This window comes from Grus americana, chromosome 1, assembly GCF_028858705.1.
Source record: "Grus americana isolate bGruAme1 chromosome 1, bGruAme1.mat, whole genome shotgun sequence".
Taxonomy (NCBI): Eukaryota; Metazoa; Chordata; class Aves; order Gruiformes; family Gruidae; genus Grus; species Grus americana.
Genome location: NC_072852.1, coordinates 17657455 through 17678532, shown reverse-complemented (window position 1 = coordinate 17678532; position 21078 = coordinate 17657455). Strand labels below are relative to the sequence as shown.

Here is a 21078-nt window from a genome sequence, read left to right as displayed (position 1 = left end):
TTTTAGTATCTGTTGTTGACTGCAGAGCAAACTTCTCATCCAAATATACCTCCTCCCCACAAGCCTGCCACCGTGTCCCTGGTCATCCGAACGGCAGCTCCAGCTCCTCCAGCATGAACCGCAGCAACGGGCGTCTTCGTGACCCCCACAAAGGGCGGCATCTCTGGGCTGACCCAGCACCTGCAGCCAGTGCAGAAGACAACGTACCAGTTCCTGTCAGGGTGATCAGCAATCTGCTGGGGTAGGCAGATATTGCTATTAGTTTAAGGATTTAATTATTGCTAAGGATTTATTAGGTCCAGCATTTTTAGTGTATCTTGGCTTCCCTTCTTCAAACTAGTCTGCAAGGCTTTCAAAGGCATTAACTTCTTTCTGTGGCACTGGGGAAAGGACACCAGTGCTCTTAGGGCAGCGGAAAGCGAACCTGAAATCCGTGGGGGGTTTTTTGACAAGACCCATTCATTTCGTATATGACAAAGTATATTTTATATATATATATTCTGGGGCAAAGTAATGAAAGGGTGGCAGTCTCAATTCTGGATTTACTAAAAGCAGTTCAAGCATGTCTGCTATGGAAGATGGACCCAAGAGCAAGTCTTGCATTAGTGAGGCATTGCTGGGCCACGAGCGACAGCGGAGGGGTTTTCAGGAACGTGCTGCCTGACTGCCAGCTTAGCAGAGCCTGTTTTCTGGAGAGGGACATCTCAACACACATCACATGCTGCCAACCAGGCTGTCAGCACTACGTGTTCATGAACAGCTAACACATTTACCCACAGGTAAAGGGAGGAAGGTCAGGAGAAAACCACCATAAAATCAATAGCTAGCTTTTTTTTCTTTTTCACACCATTTATTACAGCTGGAACAGTGGCAGACAGACCCTAAAGCCAAGTGCTGGGACAGGAGTATTTCCAGTCGTGCCTCCTGCCATGCAAAGGCTGCTGCAGCAGCTCTAAGCAGCAGCCTCCTGCCTCTGAAATTAGAGTTTCCTCACTTGTTGAGTCACCCAGGATATTACAAGATCCCCATTTTGCCTACTTAAGAAGTAAAAAAGAATTTGGCCTTGGAGAACAGGTGATATTTTTATATTTCAGTTCAAACTTTTTTTCTTAGAAGGCAAATGAGAGGGGTTTTAGATTTCAGGTGCCCTAAAAATACTCATAGTAACTTTACCTTAATACCACCCGTCCGTCATATCTGGGACTTCAGACTCCTCTTGCCTCATACAAGTCTTAAGCCAAAGTAACATCAGTGACACTAGCAGAACAGACTCTGCCACTTCATCTTTTTTGTTTTATTTTGTTACCTTAGCTCTTCCCCTTCTTCTTTCCTCCCTCCAGGTCGTCAATACTTTTATGATTCTTGGTCACTAAAATCTCTTTTATATATCCATTAAACAAGAGCTTTTGGAGCCACACCCTTGATGTATGAGCTTAGTAAGGATAAATTTGTAGTGGACCCAATTTGTAGGAAAATGGCACTGCAGGGTGCACCCATCCCAGGGTCAGACCTGTTTTCACATCCCACTTGCGGTTGGCCAAGGGATGATGGCTGTCACCTGCCTGTGCCATCCACATCTCACTGGTACAGCATCCCGTATCATCTGTCCCCATACAAGGCCTGTCAGCAGGGTGGGAGCACCCTTCCAAATGCTGGAGGGCACCACAGCTCCTGCTGGCATCGTAACCAGAACCGCTCTGTGCAATGATTCTTACGGATAAGAAACACATTTACTTCGTTCACTAAAGGGATAAATATGTTATGGTATCTTGAAACAGTCCCCAAAAGACTAAAAAAGAAAGGCAGGACAGTGCCAGCTTCCCTCACTGGTGCTGCTCAAAGGCTCCTGTCCTCTTTCTGCCCCAGTCACCTGCCCAGTGGGTCATCCTCCATGCCCCCTTCTGCAGCCATCGGCCCTGTGGAGCTCACCAGGCACTTCCCACGCCAGCATTAGTGATGCCTTTCATTCATTTAAAGACCCTAGCAAAGGCGTATGTCCGGACAGGCAGAGAGGTGTCCTATGGTGACTCCTGGGGTTCTCTCCCTGTCCGTTCCCCTTTCAAGCCCTGCAGCTGAGGTCTCCTTCTGCCCCCCTTCAGATTCCCAATTAGCTTCCTAATTCAAAGCTACTGGCCCACAAGCACAGCATCACCTGTGCTGTTCTTCAGTTGAAGTGCCGAGGGTGGTGGCACATGGAGTCTCACCACTCAGCTTTATGGCTGTGAGGGCTTGGGGGGCCAAAAGGTTTGGGAACCAGGTTAATACCTTCAGAAGTTTCCCTTCCCTGGTACTGCCACAGCGGGGCCAGATTCCTCACAGAGCACATGTTTGATGTCACACCAGTGATAGAGGATGTCCCTGAAGGTATTTTAATTAGTTCAAACTAGCTCATTCTACCGTAGGGGATCACAAAGGTCCTGTAGCTTTATCATCACAGAGCTCTGAGCAGCCTGCATCAGATCAGTTTGCCATTAAATCATTAGCAGTCCATAAAAATTGAAAATAAATCAGGCTACTATTCACCAGACTTTGGCCATTTTCTGATCTCATGAAACACACAAAAATAGCTATGCTAATGACATTGTTATGAATCTGGTTTTCTTGCTCGTCATTACCATTTTAAAGTGGCTTAAACGGACTAGTAATCACCATAGCAACAAAGCAGCAGCCAGGAGGACTACTATCAAGAGAATTTGGTGTCTTAAAAGGGAATGTGTTTTTTCACATCTTTTCAATGAAACCTGGGTTTCTTCCAATTTTGAACCTGTCAACAGACCAGAAAGAAACAGGAAGAGAATACGAACATTGTCATGATAGCACTGAATATCCCCAAATCTACACTTCTTGTTTACTGAGGCAAAGTTTAAGGGGCATAAATAGAGAAGCAAGTAGGAATTAGTACACCAGGAAGGATCTAAGTATGCATTGGGGTAAATAACTCATTCCAGTAGCAAAAAGGCAACGTTACTCCTGGGAAAGCACATAACTGAGGTCTGGAAGAAGACCACAGCGTCTTGCTGTACCTCTGGCTTCAGGGTTGGTTTTTCCGTAGAATCACAGAATGGTTAGGGTTGGAAGGGACTTTAAAGATCATCTAGTTCCAACCCCCCTGCCATGGGCAGGGACACCCTCCACTAGACCAGGTTGACCAAAGCCCCGTCCAACCTGGCCTTGAACACTTCCAGGGAGGGGGCATCCACAGCTTCTCTGGGAAACCTGTTCCAGGGCCTCACCACCCTCACAGGGAAAAATTTCTTCCTGATATCTAATGTAAATCTCCCCTCCTTCAGCTTAAGGCCATTACCCCTATCACTCCATGCCCTTGTAAACAGTCCCTCTCCAGCTTTCTTGTAGGTCCATTTAGGTAGTGGAAGGCCACAATAAGGTCTCCACAGAGCCTTCTCTTGTCCAGACTGAACAACCCCAACTCTCTCAGCCTGTCTTCATAGGAGAGGTGCTCCAGCCCTCTGATCATCTCCGTGGCCTCCTCTGGACTCGCTCCAACAGCTCCATGTCCTTCTTGTACTGGGGACCCCAGAGCTGGACACAGTACTCAGGTGGGATCTCACCAGAATGGAGTAGAGGGGCAGAATCACCTCCCTCGACCTGCTGGTCACGCTTCTTTTGATGCAGCCCAGGACACGGTTGGCTTTCTGGGCTGCAAGCGCACGTTACCAGATCATGTTGAGCTTCTTGTCCACCCAAGTCCTTCTCCTCAGGGCTGCTCTCAATCCATTCTCCATCCAGCCTGTAGTTGTGCTTGGGATTGCCCCAACCCATGTGCAGGACCTTGCACTTGGCCTTGTTGAACTTCACGAGGTTCTCATGGGCCCACTGCCCAAGTCTGTCAAGGTCCCTCTGCACAGCATCCCTTCCCTCCAGTGTGTCAACCGGACCACACAGCTTTTCATAATGACTTTTTCTGCTTCTGCCTCCTCCTTCCGTTAGTAAACACTCACAGACCCTTAAAATGACCTGTCATGGTATACATCACAGTCTAACATCGTTATTTTAGTGGTTCCTTAGACACTGGCAACTCCAGCCAATTATATTAGAGCTGAAATATAAAAATTAAAAAGAACAGTGTGCTACTGCCTGGCTTAAAAAGTTTAGATCTGTCTACAAAAAATAAAGACATTGAAATGCTATTGTTTATTGTCTCTTTCCTACCCTTCCCTGTTTCTGGAAGACTTCTCAGGGAGAAGCAAATTTAGCCAAAGAGATATAACAAAACTGTTTTAAAACCTTTCTCTCTTTCTCTCTCTCTTTTTAAAAAATATTTTAAATAATTATTCTTTTTCAAATATTGAATCATATCTGCACATATGCCTGACAAACTCTCTGGACAAAAACTCCTCCCATGAAAACCAAGCCAGCTGCAGTTGAGGTTGGAGTGTTGGGATGTTCCTCTGCCACGAGCCCTTCACCAGCACAGGGCAGCAGGCCTGGAGGCCCTGGGTTCTGGGCCGAGAAGCAGGGGGAAGCCAGAGGCCAGTTTCTCGTTGGGCAGATCCTACCCCCTACTGCCTTTATCTTACCAAGCCACTGACCACAGCAGGGATCTGGGTCTCCCAAAAAGAAAGATAGCTCTTCCTCCTCAAAATGCCTGACAGCAGTTGTTGTACTTAGGTGCAAACTAGGCAAAACAGACAGCAGGTACAAGCAAGACCCCTGCCTGCATGCAGGCATCGATTAGCAGCCTTAGAGGACAGGGTTGTGCAGTGCACAGTCCCTTCCGACCCTGTAAAAGGGCAGTGGTGAGTGTTTTGCTCTCTGCAGGGGCTGCCCCTCGGTGTGCCGCAGTGCCACGCAGCACGGGGACTGTGCCCTGACAGCCAAGGCCAGAGGCAGGCGTCCCCTATGGGGTTTGGAGCCCAGGAGTGAGACACAGATGGAGGATGGGCTGGGGGAGCAGTAGACAGCTACTCCCAGCCACGTTGACCAGCCCTGGGCTGTTTCAATTACCGATTAAACACAACAGACATGTCACCCTCGAAGGCAAAGACCTTTTCCCAGCTATTTCCAGTCTGTTCACCTTGCAGGAGCCTGAGGAAGCTGCACACATCCTGCCAGAGATGAAGCCTCTCCATCCCTCCCCACCCTGCCTACAGCTGCCAGGCTTCTGCATCAGGAGGTGCGGGAAATTACATTAGTTCAGCCTTTAGCCTCCACCTTCGTACAACAGCATTTCAGAATTACAGATCACCTGGATTAACCACATTGCTTCTCTTCTTGGAATGTGCAAACATAGTTTTCTTTTTTTAAGGAGCTTGGGTACATGTCAAAAACTTGCATCCAGACACTGCTGTAATCACTAGGTATGGAGATCTTTTCCAAGACCTGCACGCTAATCTGTAGCCAGGGGGTGTTTGCACCTCAGTGCTGACGAGTGTGTGGAAACTGCTGATGAACAGATCTAACGCAGTATGCTTCCTCCGAGTTCCTTTCCTTCATTATTAAATACCAGCAGACGGACTCAGCTTCAGGTTGCACCCAGCCATGCTCAGGGCTCGGGGAGGATGCGGGTCGTCTTCAACCGTGAGCTGAATGCGGTGGGACCCACCGGGTGAGAGCTCCCAGGAAAACACATTGGTTAAAATATCCACCCCAGAGGTCTCAGAGGTGCCCAGCTAAGCAACACTCTGGCCGATGGAGACTTCCAGCTCCAGCACAGCAATCCTTGTACCACATGGGGACAAGCGGCTCTCCCCATCCTCTGCACAGGAGCATGCCACCCTCACAGCTCAACAGGCTCCTGCTCATTACCCTCCGTGGCAGCCGATAGTCAAGTGCTGGGGACAAATGTGCCTGCTGCTGGTTAGAAACATATAAAATTAAACAGACTACAATGTAGCTGTTCCTAAAGAGACCATCAAAACCAACATCTGGTAAATGCACTTTAACTTCATCCCCTGCAACGGCTTCCCTTTATATCTCACCCATCAGCTGTATTTCAGCAACAAATTAACAGAGGGAAAGGGTTTTCGGGTCACCTCAGCCCCATCAATAGCGAAAGGAAAGGGACACCAAGGGTGCCGTGATCTGAGGCCGGCTCCGCACAATGCAGTCCCCCAGCTCTGCTGGCGATGTGTCTGATCTGCAGACTTGGCCTCCAAAAAGGAGAGTCCAGGTAGTTCCTGCACCTCAGCTACACAAAGCAACATAAAACCAGACAGAAAGAGTTACCCTAATAAAAGAGGATAATCAACACAAGACAGGCGAGTGTCTCCTCTGTAACAGTGCCCTTCTCAGTATTACTCTGCTCTCGTGAGACCCCACCTGGAGTACTGTGTCCAGCTCTAGGGTCCCCAACATAAGAAAGACGTGAACTTGTTGGAGCAAGTCCAGAGGAGGGCCACGAAGATGATGAAAGGGCTGGAGCACATCTCCTGTGAGGACAGGCTGAGACAGTTGGGGTTGTTCAGCCTGGACAAGAGAAGGCTCTGGGGAGACCTCAGAGCAGCCTTCCAGTACGTTAAGGGGCCTACAGGAAAGCTGGAGAGGGACTGTTTACAAGGGCATGGAGTGACAGGACAAGGGGTAATGGCCTTGAGCTGAAGGAGGGTCGATTTAGATTAGATATCAGGAAGAAATTCTTCCCTGTGAGGGTGGTGAGGCACTGGAACAGGTTGCCCAGAGAGGTTGTGGACACCCCCTCCCTGGAAGTGTTTAAGACCAGGTTGGATGGGTCTTTGGGCAACGTGGTCTAGTGGAGGGTGTCCCTGCCCGCAGCAGCGGGGTTGGAACTAGGTGATCTTTAAGGTCCCTTCCAACCCAAACCATTCTGTGATTTCATGGTTATGTCTGTTCTCATTACCTTGGCACAAGCCCGGGTGCTTCTGTCACTTGTTCCAACTGGAACAAGCTTGAGTGTGCAGGGATGACGACTCTCCTGGACAAGAGAATGAAGCAGTGACTTGTACCCAGCCAGGAGCTGCAGAGGGACGGCACCACCAACTGCTCTTTGTGCTGGGGGAACATGAGCAGCTCCCCTCCACCTTCCCACAGAGCTGTGGGACTCCACAGGAGCCTGGAGCTCAGAGCAGGCATGTCCAACCAGTTCCTAAAGCCAGCAGAGCAGGGCTTGGAGGAGTCATCAAACCTGTGGGTGCTGTGGGTGTTCTCTGGGCTGAAAAGCTTCACCTAGCTCTGTCCCTTTGGACAACTGCAGGGCTGGATGCCCACCAAAGGAGCTTTAAAGTACCTACACTTGGGATTTAATCCCTCTTGCAGATCCAGCCTTGCCAGAAAACAGAAGTTTGAACGAGGTTGTCACCACTGTGCCCCCCCATCAGTGTCCCATTGCACAGCGTGTGGCATCTTGTGCTGGGTGCTCAGGTGTCCTCTCATCAGCTCCTCTGTTTCTCAGTAATCTAATGTGATTGCCAAAATGACACTGCTGAAAGCAGAGGAAAAGTGTCTCTCATCAGGGCTTTCTTGACAGTATTAGAAAAAAGAAGCTAATTCCTAAAAATGAGAAGTAACTGAAACCAGGCACTTCTATTTTGATTTTATATTCTCCAGCAAAAATGTTACCAGCAAGGAGGATTATAATGCAGAGTTATAAAGTGTCTCAGCCATAGAATAACATAAATAGCTTATAAAGGAACTTGTGTGATACATTTTCACGTGGAGCTTACAGGTCAGGCTCCCGGCGCTGTCACAGGAACCTCTCAACATCAGCAGTGCCTCCACGACTCAGACAGCTGATGCTTTCAAAAAGCTAAGGAGCAAAACCAGAAAGACAGAGGTAAATACAGCGAACGTTGAAATCGCCAGCACCAGTGCAAGGACACGGATTTAGGCGTGTTTTAGCAGTGAGATAGTGTTTTCTTTGCAGACTAAGGGCATAACACGAGCAGGACGTACCCCAACTGAGAATGCAAGTTACTCTTATCTGGGTTTCAGCAGTGTTAGAAGCTGTATTTGCCCGAGAAAAATTCTCATACAGGCTCACGCAGGCAGGGATCTGGGAAGGCAGAGCTTTCCCCCCCGGCAGCGCCACTGCTCCTGCGTCACCTCTGCAGGCAGCTTACAAGTCCAGGATGGCTTTTTTACGAAGATTCAGGACACCAACAACTTCCTTTTCACGCAGGCTGACAACCTGATCCTGTACCTACTTGCATTTTATACCAACCCACGTCTGATCTTCTGAAGCTGGGCGAAGTATAGGTCTGCCCAAGGTGCACTTTAAAGAGATGATGAGCACTGGGAGAGCGTTCTGCTTCCTTGGGGGGGCTGCAAAAAATGAGATAAAATCATTTCTGCTAGTTATTCTCCCCACCCCCTTTTGCTAAAGGAGGCACCACAGCTTCCTTCTGGCAAAAACTCATTCCAGACCCAACAACCCTCTAAAAGCCGAATTTCCCAGCAGATTTAACCGAAGAGTGACGAACCAGCTAAAGCAGGCAGGAGCACCCCCAGCCTTGCAGTACCGCAGATTCAAGGGGATGCCAGAGAAGTCTCCCAGCGACAGGAGCAGCCGAGCGGTGCCACCGCTCCCGAGGCACACGGTGGCCCTTGGCCCCCACGGGAGCGCGGGGCGGCTGGAGGCAGCTTTGGGAACGGGAGTGGGGAGAGCTGCAGGAGCACAATGGCTGGGCACGGGGACCAAGGGGCTGGAAGCAGGCAGCCTACCTTCATGCGAACGCATCTGCTGTGCGCTGAAAGAGAAGGGTTTGGCCCGTCTGTCAGTGCACACAGCTACACGCCCACAGCCGCAAACGCAGAAAAGAGTTGGTAAATATGTTAAAAAAACCCTCAAAACAATAAATCATTTTTTATTTCAACTTTACAACATCCAAGATCCTTACTTGTGATTTTTTGGAGGAGAATGCACTGCCTCGCAGATGACAAGTCTTCTGCTCCTCCCGCATGGGTGCTCCAAGACAGCTGCCCACCCTGCCCAGAAGGACCAGCCTGTCGCAGCCCAGCGCTTCCCCACACTGCTGGCAGAGCCGCAGCCCCAGAGACAACGTGCCCCAACGGAAAGCCCACGACCTCTCCTGGCTCCCCCACTGCCATACCTGCTCTTGGTTGCAACGGTCCAAAAAACTAGATGAGCAACTACCACCCCCTCCTCACCTTCTTTCTGAAAGCTCTGGTTGAAACTTTCAGAGAAGGAGCAGGGGGGAAAGTCAGTGCCTGAAGGAATTGGATTTAGCAGATTAAATGCAGCTCTAACAATGGCACAGTGACTCTAAATATTTGCACAATCAGGCTTTGTGCACAGTTAACTTGCACACATAGATGTTAGTTTTAGCTCAGTTTCTTTGCACTATTCTTTAATATTATAAACTCAGGACCACCCTTTAATGTTTATCCAACTTATATTCAAAAGTTACCTCTGAAATCTTGGACATTGCATAACTGGAAAGGAGAACATTGAGGCAATTTATGTGTCAGCTCCGTTACAGACACCAAAACCATACCTGCAGAGCCCAGGGCAGCTAAGCCAGCCCGTCGCAGCTTGCTGTGCTGGAAAGGGAGACGTGCGCTGTTCTCATTGCTCTCGGGTCCTCTGCTGGGCTCCTGCCACTTTAGGAAGGTCTGGTGAGCCCTAGTGCTGGCACAAGGCGGGTGGCAGAGGCAGAGAGCTCTTAGTTTGGCATGAAACCATTGTCAGCTTAAAACGTTTGCTTGAGCAGAGGCCAGAGTTCGGGCTTTTCAAGAAGGTGTTTACCCAGTTGGACCTGGAGCCTGGCACACCTGTAGAAGCAGGCATTAAAGGGCTCCTGTCATCTACAAGTGAGGAGAAAGCTGCACGGTGCACAGTAAGTCTTCACTAAGCAGTTCAGCTTGTCAGGAATATAAAACAATAAACCTACTCAAATAGTAGGAATAAATTTTAAATATGAGTTAGTAGAGCAGTAAGTCCAGGTTGTTTGCTGAGGCCATATATGATTTTTTTGCGTGTGTTTATTTTCCCCAAAAGTCACCAAATGCAACTGATATTTGCCATACAGTGACCTCGCATGAAGACCATGGTGGTCCTATTTGAAAACAGCTGTTTGGGCAATCCAGTAAATCCACATTCTTCACACAAACGTTCTTTATACACTGTTTGGTATATCTAAAAGCAGAGTCTCAACGAATTTACACATCTTTGAAGACAGCATCTCACCCCCCTTTTCCAAAAGCCCTTCTGAACTCTGCTCAGTCACAGATGGTGGTGGGAGCACCCACAGCCATCACAAGTCCAGTTTTGGACTCAAAGCTGCCTGTCCCCCACATCCCATCTGTCCTCCCTTCCAGCAGATGCCATTTCAGTCCCGCATCACCCGGACCAAGTCCAGGGCTTAGCTCCTCTCCGCTGTGCTTTGCTTTCCTTGGAAAGCGCCCAGAGCCACTCATCTTGCAGAAGGATTTGAGTGCAGAGTTGCCACTGCTCCACGAGCTATGCAATCAGAATCGTTATTTTGGGAAATCGTGGGGGTGAATGCACCATGCGAAACAATGTGAAGCTCCATCTATGAGCAGGAAGATGGCTTTGAGGCACCTCCCCTGCCAGGTGAGCACTGTCAGCAATGACGATGCCCTGTGTAGCTTTGGAAACTTTCCTAGAGTGCTTCCACTAGCCAACACCATTCACACGTTTCCCGCAGGCATCCAAAACACAGGGTATTGCAAGAAAACCCCACCTGAACACAGGAAAGCCCTGCGTTAATATACTAAACCCTACCCTGAGAGTAAGGAAAGGTAAATGCTACCGTTCATACATATATATATACTCCACGAAGAAATGTCCATTTGATTGTTTCCCCCCCGCCCAACCTTTTTTGCAAAGAGCTGCTTTTGTTCCCAAATGCTTCTCAGGCAGCATCTCTGCAAAGTTATAGACTTGCATGCTATTTTTAGGGATTATTTGGTTTAGAAACATCTCATGTGAGTAATTTCTTATTCCTGTTGTGTGGCTGGTTAACATTTGTCAGTGGCTAGTGATGTTTCTGGTCAGAGAAGATGATTTTTCAAAAAGCAAAAATAACAGAGTATAGCTGTTTGATTTACAGACTTTATACCAGGAGCACTCCTTCCCAAATACTTATCTGACCTAAAAACCTAGGGAGAGGATTTTCAGAACTTCTTACTGACTTAGCTGTGAGAGGTTAAAACCTCACCCCTGTGCTCAAGAGTAGCATGGAGACATCTGAGCAAACACTGGCTTAGGTTCAGTCCTTCCCAAATACCATTTTGCAGCAGGCAGCCACTTCTACATTTATTCCTCTACAAACACGTTTCGTTTGACGCAGGCTTGCTCCAGTGAGAAAAGTGGCTTTGTCAAGAAGAGATTGTCTGCTTTGAAGAGCTTGCTCAACGGTTTGAAGCAGCATCCTCTCCCTTCAGTTAGGCAGGTCATCAGGAGCAAAGCCATGGCACATCCGAGTGAGAAAACAGGAGCCACTGAGCAATCCAAACCAGCAGAGATAGTAATTTAGCTCCAATTTACACAAAATGGAAGATGTAACAGGTGTGAGGCAGCTTTAGTGAGCTTGTGACATGTTCGTCAGGACATGGTCAGTCAGTATTTGTAAATAATCAGGACTGCAAGTATTGAGGGTATTTTTGTCAGAGGAAGAAAACTGGAACACTGAAGCAGAAAAACCCAGGTGAGAGGAAAGAGAGGAAAGCTCTCAACTCAAAACAGCAAACCAGAAATTTGGGCAATTTAGGAATGAAAAAAAAGCAACTTCTCTTCGGACAAAATTCAGCTTCAACTTTCAGCTAGACTGTAAGATAAAAGCGAGCCACAAATTACTAAATGAAGTGAGGATGAAGAGAAATTTCTGGTCTACATACGCATGTGCTAGTAGGATTTTATCTGTTCACAAGAGATCATCCAGAGATGAAATAAAGAGCAGGAGATAAAGAAAAAGGATACAGTAGGGCAAATGGGCCAAGTGGTTTTGGAGGAAGGTTTCTATATGCACATGAGGAGAAGCAAGAAAAAAACATAAAGGAAAACAACTCTAGAGAATTAGGGGAGGGTAAAGCATAAGGCAGAAGCTATAGAATAAACAAATTTGGTATTTAACAGAAAAGCAGAGTGAAAAAGGAAGACTGAAGGAAATAATTCTCCACATACAACTATTTTCCATGGAAATTGGTAAAGATGGAGCTTCAGTAAAGGATGCCAAAGCAGAGATTTTGGCTAATTCACATCTCAGGTAGGCCGTGAAGCTCGCAAGGTACAGAGAAGAGCCAGCTATTCAAACACAGAAACCTTGCCCTCATCTTCCCTCTGTCTCCAACCAAATCCAACCTGACCAAATACAGCATCAGTTCAGGCTAAATACATCAAAGACATGTTCAGAACAACTACGTCCTTGAGGCACTGCACTAAGCCAACTTCACTTGTAGAGCATCCACAGCCCAGTGCGGACACGGGGCTGTTGCTTTTGCAATGCCCTGACTTCTCCAACACAGAAAAGGAACACCTCACATCTTCAGTACTTTTTACTCATGATGCAGGAAAAATATTTGAAGGTCTGAGATGATTCCTGGGTAAAACATTTAGCTTATCCTAAATCCGTCTAAACAAGGAATTTAGTGAATCCAGGGATTCAGCACAGGAACTCAGACTTAAAGATTACTTAAAAGTAACAGCAAAGAACCCTCTCTGCTTTTGCTAGCTGAATGCTGTAACTGCCCTTTGCTGTTGATCCAGGTCCCGCACGAGGCCATGCTTTTATCTGCTCGTCTGCATTAAGCCAGGATGTGCTGGTGACAGCCTGCAGAGCCCCAGCACGCCTCCTTTCCATGCACAGGCGTTGGTTACGCGGAGAGCAGGTAACGGCTCATTCAATTCGATTCTATCATTTCCGTGGGCTGTTAAAGCAAACTTGAGAAACAAGTGGCACTTTCAGGACAAACGTCCCCTCCTCCCAAGCGCCACACAGCCTACGGCTGAAATGAGACTTCCAGGCTCCACACCGTCCTTCCAGGCGGCTGCGGGCAGGCAGGGCTGAATCCAATCTCTGTGAGTACTGCTGCAGATGCAACTCATCTTGTACAAATATTTAATGAAATATTCATTAAAGTAGTACAAGTGTGAATTTAAGTATTGTCAGAACACATAAAATACCAGCTTCAAAACACCACTGCATTGCCAGATGCCTTGCTGCATCATGAGAAAACTAAGTATTGAAACAAATAGAGCAGCGTGCATTCAAGACTGGAGGATCTGTCCCAGACTGCTCCGTTCCAGCTGAGCAAGACACAGAAAGGAGTATTGTAAAGGCAAACAAACAGGTCTGGATCAGATGACCAGGCAGCTCACTCCTAGTATTCCATTCCTAACTGTGGAGAAAGGGCCGCGTACCCAGCGCCAGCCAGTGCTGTGCAGCGAGCATCCCTTGAACACACCACGGACAAAGCGGCCCCGCCGTTTATCCCTGACCGCCTTACAGGTTACACGGCTCAGCAATTCGGTACGTGTCGGTGTGACCGATGAGCTGAAGTGACCGCAGATGCTGCAGAAGAACAGCCGTATCCAGATGCAAAATGTCTCTGCTGAGCACACCTCCTGCACACCTCTGGGGTATCTGCCCAAAAGCACTAACTCCCCTCCTTCCAAGAAATCAGGTGTAGTTTTGATAGGTAAGTTATTAAAGTTTGTAAGAACTGTTAGCACAAAGCATTTTTAGGTTTATTTAAATAAAAATTATAATTTATACAAGACTTTTTAAACAAACAAGATTTTCTTAAAAAATGTACAGGGCAAATCATTTCATTATTTCAATTCTTCATACAGTATAAGTCTTTTGTCAAACAAAAGTTACACTGATAATGAATTATTTACAACTTCAAAATATAGACTCAAACTTCAGACATAAAAATTTTAACATCCATTATATTTCAACGATTAGTAGAAATTAAACATCTGCCAAAATGTACAGAATTCAATAAAAACTACCAATGTTTTTAATACAAGTTTAAGTAGCCAAAAAAAAGTACATCCTTTCATCTCTTCAGGATTGAGTAAAATCTCTTTTCTCTTTGTCTGCAGGAACAAGGGTGGGGTTTTGCTGCTGGCGTCCTGTGTGACATTGCTACTAATAAATAGCTTGTTTCAGTCAATCTTGCCTCACAAAAGCTACAGTGCACGGAAAGGCATGATTTCATATTTTGGCTTTTTTGCCTTTTGAATTTAAATGCTCACCAATAACGAATTAAAGCAGTCAGTTTTCATCTCCCTTTTTTTTTTTTCCTCTTTAAAAGGGACTCAAACTAACCAATGCACTTCTAAAGAAGTTAAATCCAATTACACATGAATGATCCAGCAATAAACCACAGACATCAACAGAATTGCAAGTATAAACAGCAAACAGACAGAATGCCAAGAACATCAGTTTCTGCTAGTAGAAAGCAGCACTTTACATTAAGTGGTAGTACCCAGCCTGCTACTGAAGTACAACAGGCTATACTGCAAAACTATGTAGGAAGAATAGAATTTAAGGTGAGAGCTTCAGTGTAGTTATACAAGTCAAGTATGTATTTACTCACTGCCCATCCCCTCCTGCCCTCCAAATCTGGGAGTGTGTAGCAGGAGGAAAAGCGTGAGTAAACACCACCAAGGTTACCTTCTAGTGTCTCTGATGTACGTACGCCACAGGAGCAGTTATGTAGCAGGAACCTGGACAACCCAATGTAAAGTGAACTTTGCAAAATATGTACATAGATGTTTGTCAGTTATATTACAACTCTATTTTGTTAAAAAAATCCAGTCTGTTTTCTATATACTAGAATGAAACAATGTTGCATTGCAGTTTGCACTAGGTTTACTGCTTTAAGAATCGCTAACTTTTAAGTTCACACTGTTAAAGTGCGGATTAATTTCAAACATCAACACATTAGATTTTATAAGAAGTTTCTAATTTCTTTGTCCGGAAAAAAAAAAAAAAAAAAAAAAGAGCATATTGTATGCATGAGGCATTTCAGTCTGGGAAAAGGATGATGATTTCTTTTCTCCCTCTCCAAAGCCTAGGTATGGTTAACTGTCCTGGCAGCATCAGTGTAGGACCTGTAGCTCCTCCAGAAACCAGAATCCAGGACAACCCTATAGCCTAGGGTCAACCAGGGAAGGGTGGGAGGGGGAGGAGGTAAGAAGTGCAAGTCAACTGATTTCCTACTGAAACTGCTGTTATGATCAGAGTGAAGGTAAAAATTACACCTGAAAAATGATATAAAAATAAGAAAAAGAGCGTGCTCTCTGTAAAAAATATAGTTTTCTGTTTCTTCAAAAAAAAGGATAACCTTAAACACATCCAAGGGATTTTTTTCTTAAGACAAAATGAATGAATCTGATTAGGATTTATATAACATTAAGCGATTTTAATGCCTATTTGTTAGCCACACTTAGTATTTAAGGAAGCTTCTAGAAAGGAAAGCCAAATGATAATACAGAGCAACTACAAAAAGAGTTTAATTGATTTTAAAGTAAGTTTGATGAGAAAAATTTAAGATCAAGGATTTTTACTTAAACGTAAAACCTACACGTGTAAAGTGAAGAAACCATAAACTGTCAAGCTACATCCGTATTAGATGGTGGCAAAATGGATTTCCCACCAGCCTCACTCACATTTTAAGTTTTCAGGCCCTGAGTTACACCATACCTAAGGGGGTGTTAGAAACACACCCCTCTCCAGTCATGTAAAGACATGTTCAAGTGGTACTCTAAAGGGAGAACTCAAAAAAAGCATTTTAGCCATTATAGTGGATTTTCCCCCATTCTTGTTCACATTTCTACCCAGGGCACAGAGTTTTACCCCATCAGCTTTTCACTCTACAGAATCCAACCAAATCACAGTATTTCAACAGTATTTCTTCATATCAAGGTCATATTAATTTCTTCATATCACACCTCTTCATGGCCAGACTGAAAGTTTGTACAGTTTGACTGCCACCTTCTTCATTACTGCTGCATTTGTTAAGAGACTTTAATTAAAAACTGTGCTAAGAGTTAAACACCTTTCAGTGTTTGTCTCCCCTCTCCCTCCTTCATTTTACCCCTTTCCCTATAAATAAAGAAAATTCCTGTTTAAAAAAAAGAAAAGAAAAATCCATGAAATTTAAGTCCCATTTTGACATAAGAATTTGCATCTCCATTGATTTTTTTTTAGGGAACATTCATATAATGTCTGGAGACATCCATACTACTCCAACTCAAAAGACACAGCAAAGGAAAAGACGTACTGGAAGGCTTGGCATAACTCCTACTGTGCTTTCATGAAAATGCAAATAAAATTCTAAACCTCTCAGATGGGTGCTATTATATAGAGTATAAAAGCTTTCTAATATTAAAGACAAAGGTCAATATGTGCTTTGCTGCTAGAAAGGCCTGAGAGAGTTTAGAGAAGGAGTGCAGCCTTCCTGTTTTACCTGGCAGTTGGGGTTTAATTGTTACTAAAATTTAATTTTGCAAGGGGAAACACAGCAACATAACAATGTCCCTCAAATTATGCTTTGAAAACAAACTAGTGCTTTCAGCTGCTATATTATAGTGTTATTTTATTACAAGGTAACTCATGAGAAAAGCCAAATTAAAAATAATAATAATAAAGGTCATGTCTCAATTTAGTTTAATTATTCCCACCTCCCCCAACACAAAAAGCCTGCAAGTCTTTAATTTGCATTAACATACAAACAACTTGTACATACAACATGTACAACAGTTGAGCCCTTCTATGACAAGTATCTACAGAAATACAAATATACGATGCCTAACATTTTAGGAACAACATTTTGGTGCCCTCTTTTATAAAAAGTATCTGCCTGCCTTCCTTCCTCTTACTTTGGTTAATTAGGAAAGGAAGATATAGTTTCAAACTTTCTCCTCCAATTCACTGTACAAGCAATTTAAATGTCTATGCAGGAAAAATTGAACCTAACCAAACTGGTAATACATCCTTCTGCAATGAAAGAATTAGCAAGGAGGAGTTATTTTAAGTGCAGTTATAAATATGAAAAAAGATGATAATACTTCCTCGGTGTTGCTATCAGTTTTAATAAAGAACACAATTAAAAACAGTGAGCTGAAGAAAGAGACTTCAAGCTGCTGCAGTTGTCATTCTCACATCTTGGGGAAAAATAACTAAGATAAAGGGACAAATGTATCCCTAGTGATATCAGTGGAGTTAAAGGGATCAATCTCATTCACCTTGTTATTTAGTCAGGTCTCCAAGTATCTTCCCAGCTTTTAATGTCAGTAAATAAACATTAAAAGTGCTTAATGTGCAAGGCTAATAGTGATGATAGCACTTTCACTGTTTTGTTTCATTTTGTTTTTTGTTTTCTTTTTTTTACAAAAACCTTAAAAACAAACATGAAGGCATATATAAAATACACTTGATTTATGTAACAGATAGAATATAAACCACCAGACAAGAAAAATTATTGCAAAATAGATGAGGATGTTCAATTTTTTTCACTACCAAGTTGTAAAATAAGAAAGTTTCCTTTAGATCTTCTAAGATACTAGCTCTCACTGCTTGATGATGCAGAAGTTATTTTCACGTATTGGTTGAAAATTGTCTCAAAAGCTTCATCTCTGTGTACCATGGCACCAAACACCAAAGGCTAAATAACAGAAAAAAAGATCATGTCAGTCTGGAAATGAAAAATCTTCCTCTAGGTAGAGATTTGGCCAAAATAATAGGACCAGGAGATGAACTGTACTCAAAGTGCATTAATAAAGACATAAGAACCTTTTTCTCTACTAAATCCTTGTATATACAGCAGAGTTTCTAAGATTTTTTTCACTTCTCCATCTTCTTCTTAGAACAGCCATGGCACAAAAAGCATCTGCACAAAGTATTAACCACAGAGAACATTTCAACTCTCTTTCCCCTCCGTCCACTCAGTGCATGATTTTTTCCTGATTGACCTTTGCCTCCATTAAAGATTTCTAAAAATTTTCATCAGTGCCTCTTCATTTTGACTCAGAGAATATTTATTTAGATAGATGATCATTTTCAACCTTGTAATTTAGAAGTACTTCTCAAAATCAAACAAGTAGAAAAACTGGTACAATGGTCATGTGACTTGGAGAAAAGTTATTTACAGGTGATTAGTTTAAAATAAGGTTCAGTCATATGTTAAGAAAAGCTTCAGTTGCCCAAAGGGTATTTGCAGCTTAGAGAAACTTCAATCTTTATCATCATAAGACTGAAACAGGAAAACTGCATCTGAGGGTCAGACCCTTCCACCCCAAAGCCTCCTCACCCACAGATACTCTCAACTCATCAGCTTTTCGTTCCAGACTGCACAGCACAGCAGCCCCGTGCTCCTGGTGAAGGATGCTGGGGAACGGTCAATGGAGGTAGTGAAATAATGAAGCAAATCTTTCTGAAGTGTTATAGTATAATAGTCCAGTAGAACAAGCTAAATGTTTAAATTAAAAAGCCAAATATACTGAATAATAGACAAGTGAATAAAATAAAAACAAACAAAATCCCCACCAAAACCCCACTGGGCATAAGGAGAAATAAAAGCCTTTACGTTGGTGCTAGCCAGAGAAGGAAGAGAAAAAGGGCATGAAGTCAAGCACAGCAGTACAGATACAGCCAGCTACTTACTTTTTGTGTAGATGGTGTTGATACAGCAATACCCATCCCTGATCCCGGGAGAACAGACAGCACTTTATACTAAAAAGAAAAAAAACAGACCAAAGATATCTTATGTACTGAACAATTGCAAAAGGTGCTGAGAAGGTTACACAACACATCACTGGTATATCTTCCCAGCCGCAACTAACAGACCTCTATTAAAAACAAGAAGAGGCCAGATGCTGCTCCTTGACCCCAGAGTCAATGGGTACAGCATCGCCCGTACAGTGAGAACCTGCCTCTCTTCCTCCTCCCACGGGCCACAGCAGCACCCAGCCTGCCTGCCGAAACCGGCCCCAAACTGAGCACCCCGGTGCCCCTACAGTGGTGGGAGATGGCCCAGCCATGACACCAGGGACCACCAGGACTGAACTGGGGAATATCCCCAAGGGGGAACAGACTCTGAGTCTGGCCTGTGTTTCCTGCCCCGAAATAAAACCAGGCACAGTAGGTTTTTATGCTTGGCTGCATGCTCCTTGTCTCATCTTCATTAAAAAAAACTACACAGATGCAAAAGGACCTTTATGGCAGTACAGATCTACTAAACAACAAGCCAGCATTACTTCAAGTATGATGTTTAAAATCCATCAACATGAATTATTAATTCCAACAGGAATGTTTAAGTTATGCATAAGATCTTTGCTTTACAGACGTGATATAAATAGAAGGAACTAATTTGAAAATCTGGAGGTACTTAAGCAGTAGACACTGGGCTGAGGGGTTTCTTTGCACAGCATGATTGAATCTGTGGTGCTCATGGCTACAAGATGTAGGAGAAACTGCCTGTGTTTAAGAGTAGGACAAGTCCAGAGAGGGTAACAAAAAGTGACATTAAATGCCATATAGAGTGACACAAGGGACCAGTAAAGCCATTGGTGAGTGCAGGCTGATAAAACTTGACCACAGAAGGATCACACCATACTTGCCGTGCTTCCAGCCATCCACTTCTTGCCTCTGTTAGCGATGGGATCCCAAGTAGATGAAACTCCAGTCTGATCCAGTCTGACTATTCTAATGTTTTACTTTTCTCCACTGACAATAATCCCTCACCTTCTGAAGTACCTACTTTTAAATGGTGCATCTACTGATATCAACACCCAAACTGAAGTTAGTATTACATAGTTTCTGCTAACAATAAATCTTCTTAAAGCCTACACAGCTCCAGTCATAGAATCATAGAATCACAGAATGGTTTGGGTTGGAAGGGACCTTAAAGATCATCTAGTTCCAACCCCCCTGCCATGAGCAGGGACACCCTCCACTAGACCAGGTTGCCCAAAGCCCCATCCAACCTGGTCTTAAACACTTCCAGGGAGGGGGCATCCACAACCTCTCTGGGCAACCTGTTCCAGTGCCTCACCACCCTCACAGGGAAGAATTTCTTTCTAACATCTGATCTAAATCGAACCTCCTTCAGCTTAAACCCATTACCCCTTGTCCTGTCACTACACTCCCTGATAAACAGTCCCTCACCAGCTTTCCTGTAGGCCCCTTCAGGTACTGGTAAGCCACAATTAGATCTCCCCGGAGCCTTCTCTTGTCCAGGCTGAACAACCCCAACTCTCTCAGCCTGTCCTCACAGGAGAGGTGCTCCAGCCCTCTGATCAGCTTCGTGGCCTCCTCTGGACTCGCTCCAACAGCTCCATGTCTCTCCTGTACTGGGGCCCCCAGAGCTGGACGCAGTACTCCAGGTGGGGTCTCACCAGAGCGGAGTAGAGGGGCAGGATCACCTCCCTCGACCTGCTGGTCCCGCCTCTTTTGATGCAGCCCAGGACACGGTTGGCTTTCTGGGCTGCAAGCGCACACTGCCGACTCATGTTGAGCTTCTCATCAGTCAATACCCCCAAGTCCTTCTCCTCGGGGCTGTTTTCAATCCATTCCTCACCCAGCCTGTAGTCGTGCTTGGGATTGTGCCGACCCACATGCAGGACCTTGCACTTGGCCTTGTTGGACTTCATGCGGTTCGCATGGGCCCACCTCTCCAGCCTGTCAAGGTCCCTCTGGATGGCATCCCTTCCCTCCAGCTCATCGACCACACCACACAGCTTGGTGTCGTCAGCAAACTTGCTGAGGGTGCACTCAATCCCACTGTCCATGTCGCTGACAAAGATGTTGAACAGTGCCGGTCCCAGTACCGACCCCTGAGGAACACCACTCATCACCGTTCTCCACTTGGACACTGAGTGTGACCATCCAGCCAATTCCTTATCCACCGAGTGGTCCATCCATCGAATCCACATCTCTCCAATTTAGAGACAAGGATGTCGTGCGGGACAGTGTCAAATGCCTTGCACAAGTCCAGGTAGATGACGTCAGTTGCCCTTCCCTTATCCACTAACGCTGTAACCCCATCATAGAAGGCCACCAAGTTTGTCAGGCACGATTTGCCCTTCGTGAAGCCGTGCTGGCTGTCACCAATCACCTCATCTTCCAGTCAATGAAGGAGTTAAGAAACTACACAACTTTAATTCAGGAG

General features: G+C 45.1%; 1 protein-coding gene across 1 annotated transcript in view; it reads right to left on the bottom strand.

Moving 5' to 3' along the window:
* Positions 1-13626: 13626 nt before the first annotated feature.
* Positions 13627-21078, bottom strand: part of GRAMD4 (GRAM domain containing 4) — an 85449-nt gene continuing 77997 nt past the window's right edge. The window contains exons 18-19 of the mRNA XM_054825857.1: positions 18573-18641; positions 13627-17574 (exon numbers count right to left, since the gene is read on the bottom strand). Of these exons, the coding sequence (XP_054681832.1) occupies positions 17473-17574; positions 18573-18641 (171 nt within the window). The 3' untranslated portion in view covers positions 13627-17472. The remainder of the gene's footprint in view (positions 17575-18572; positions 18642-21078) is intronic.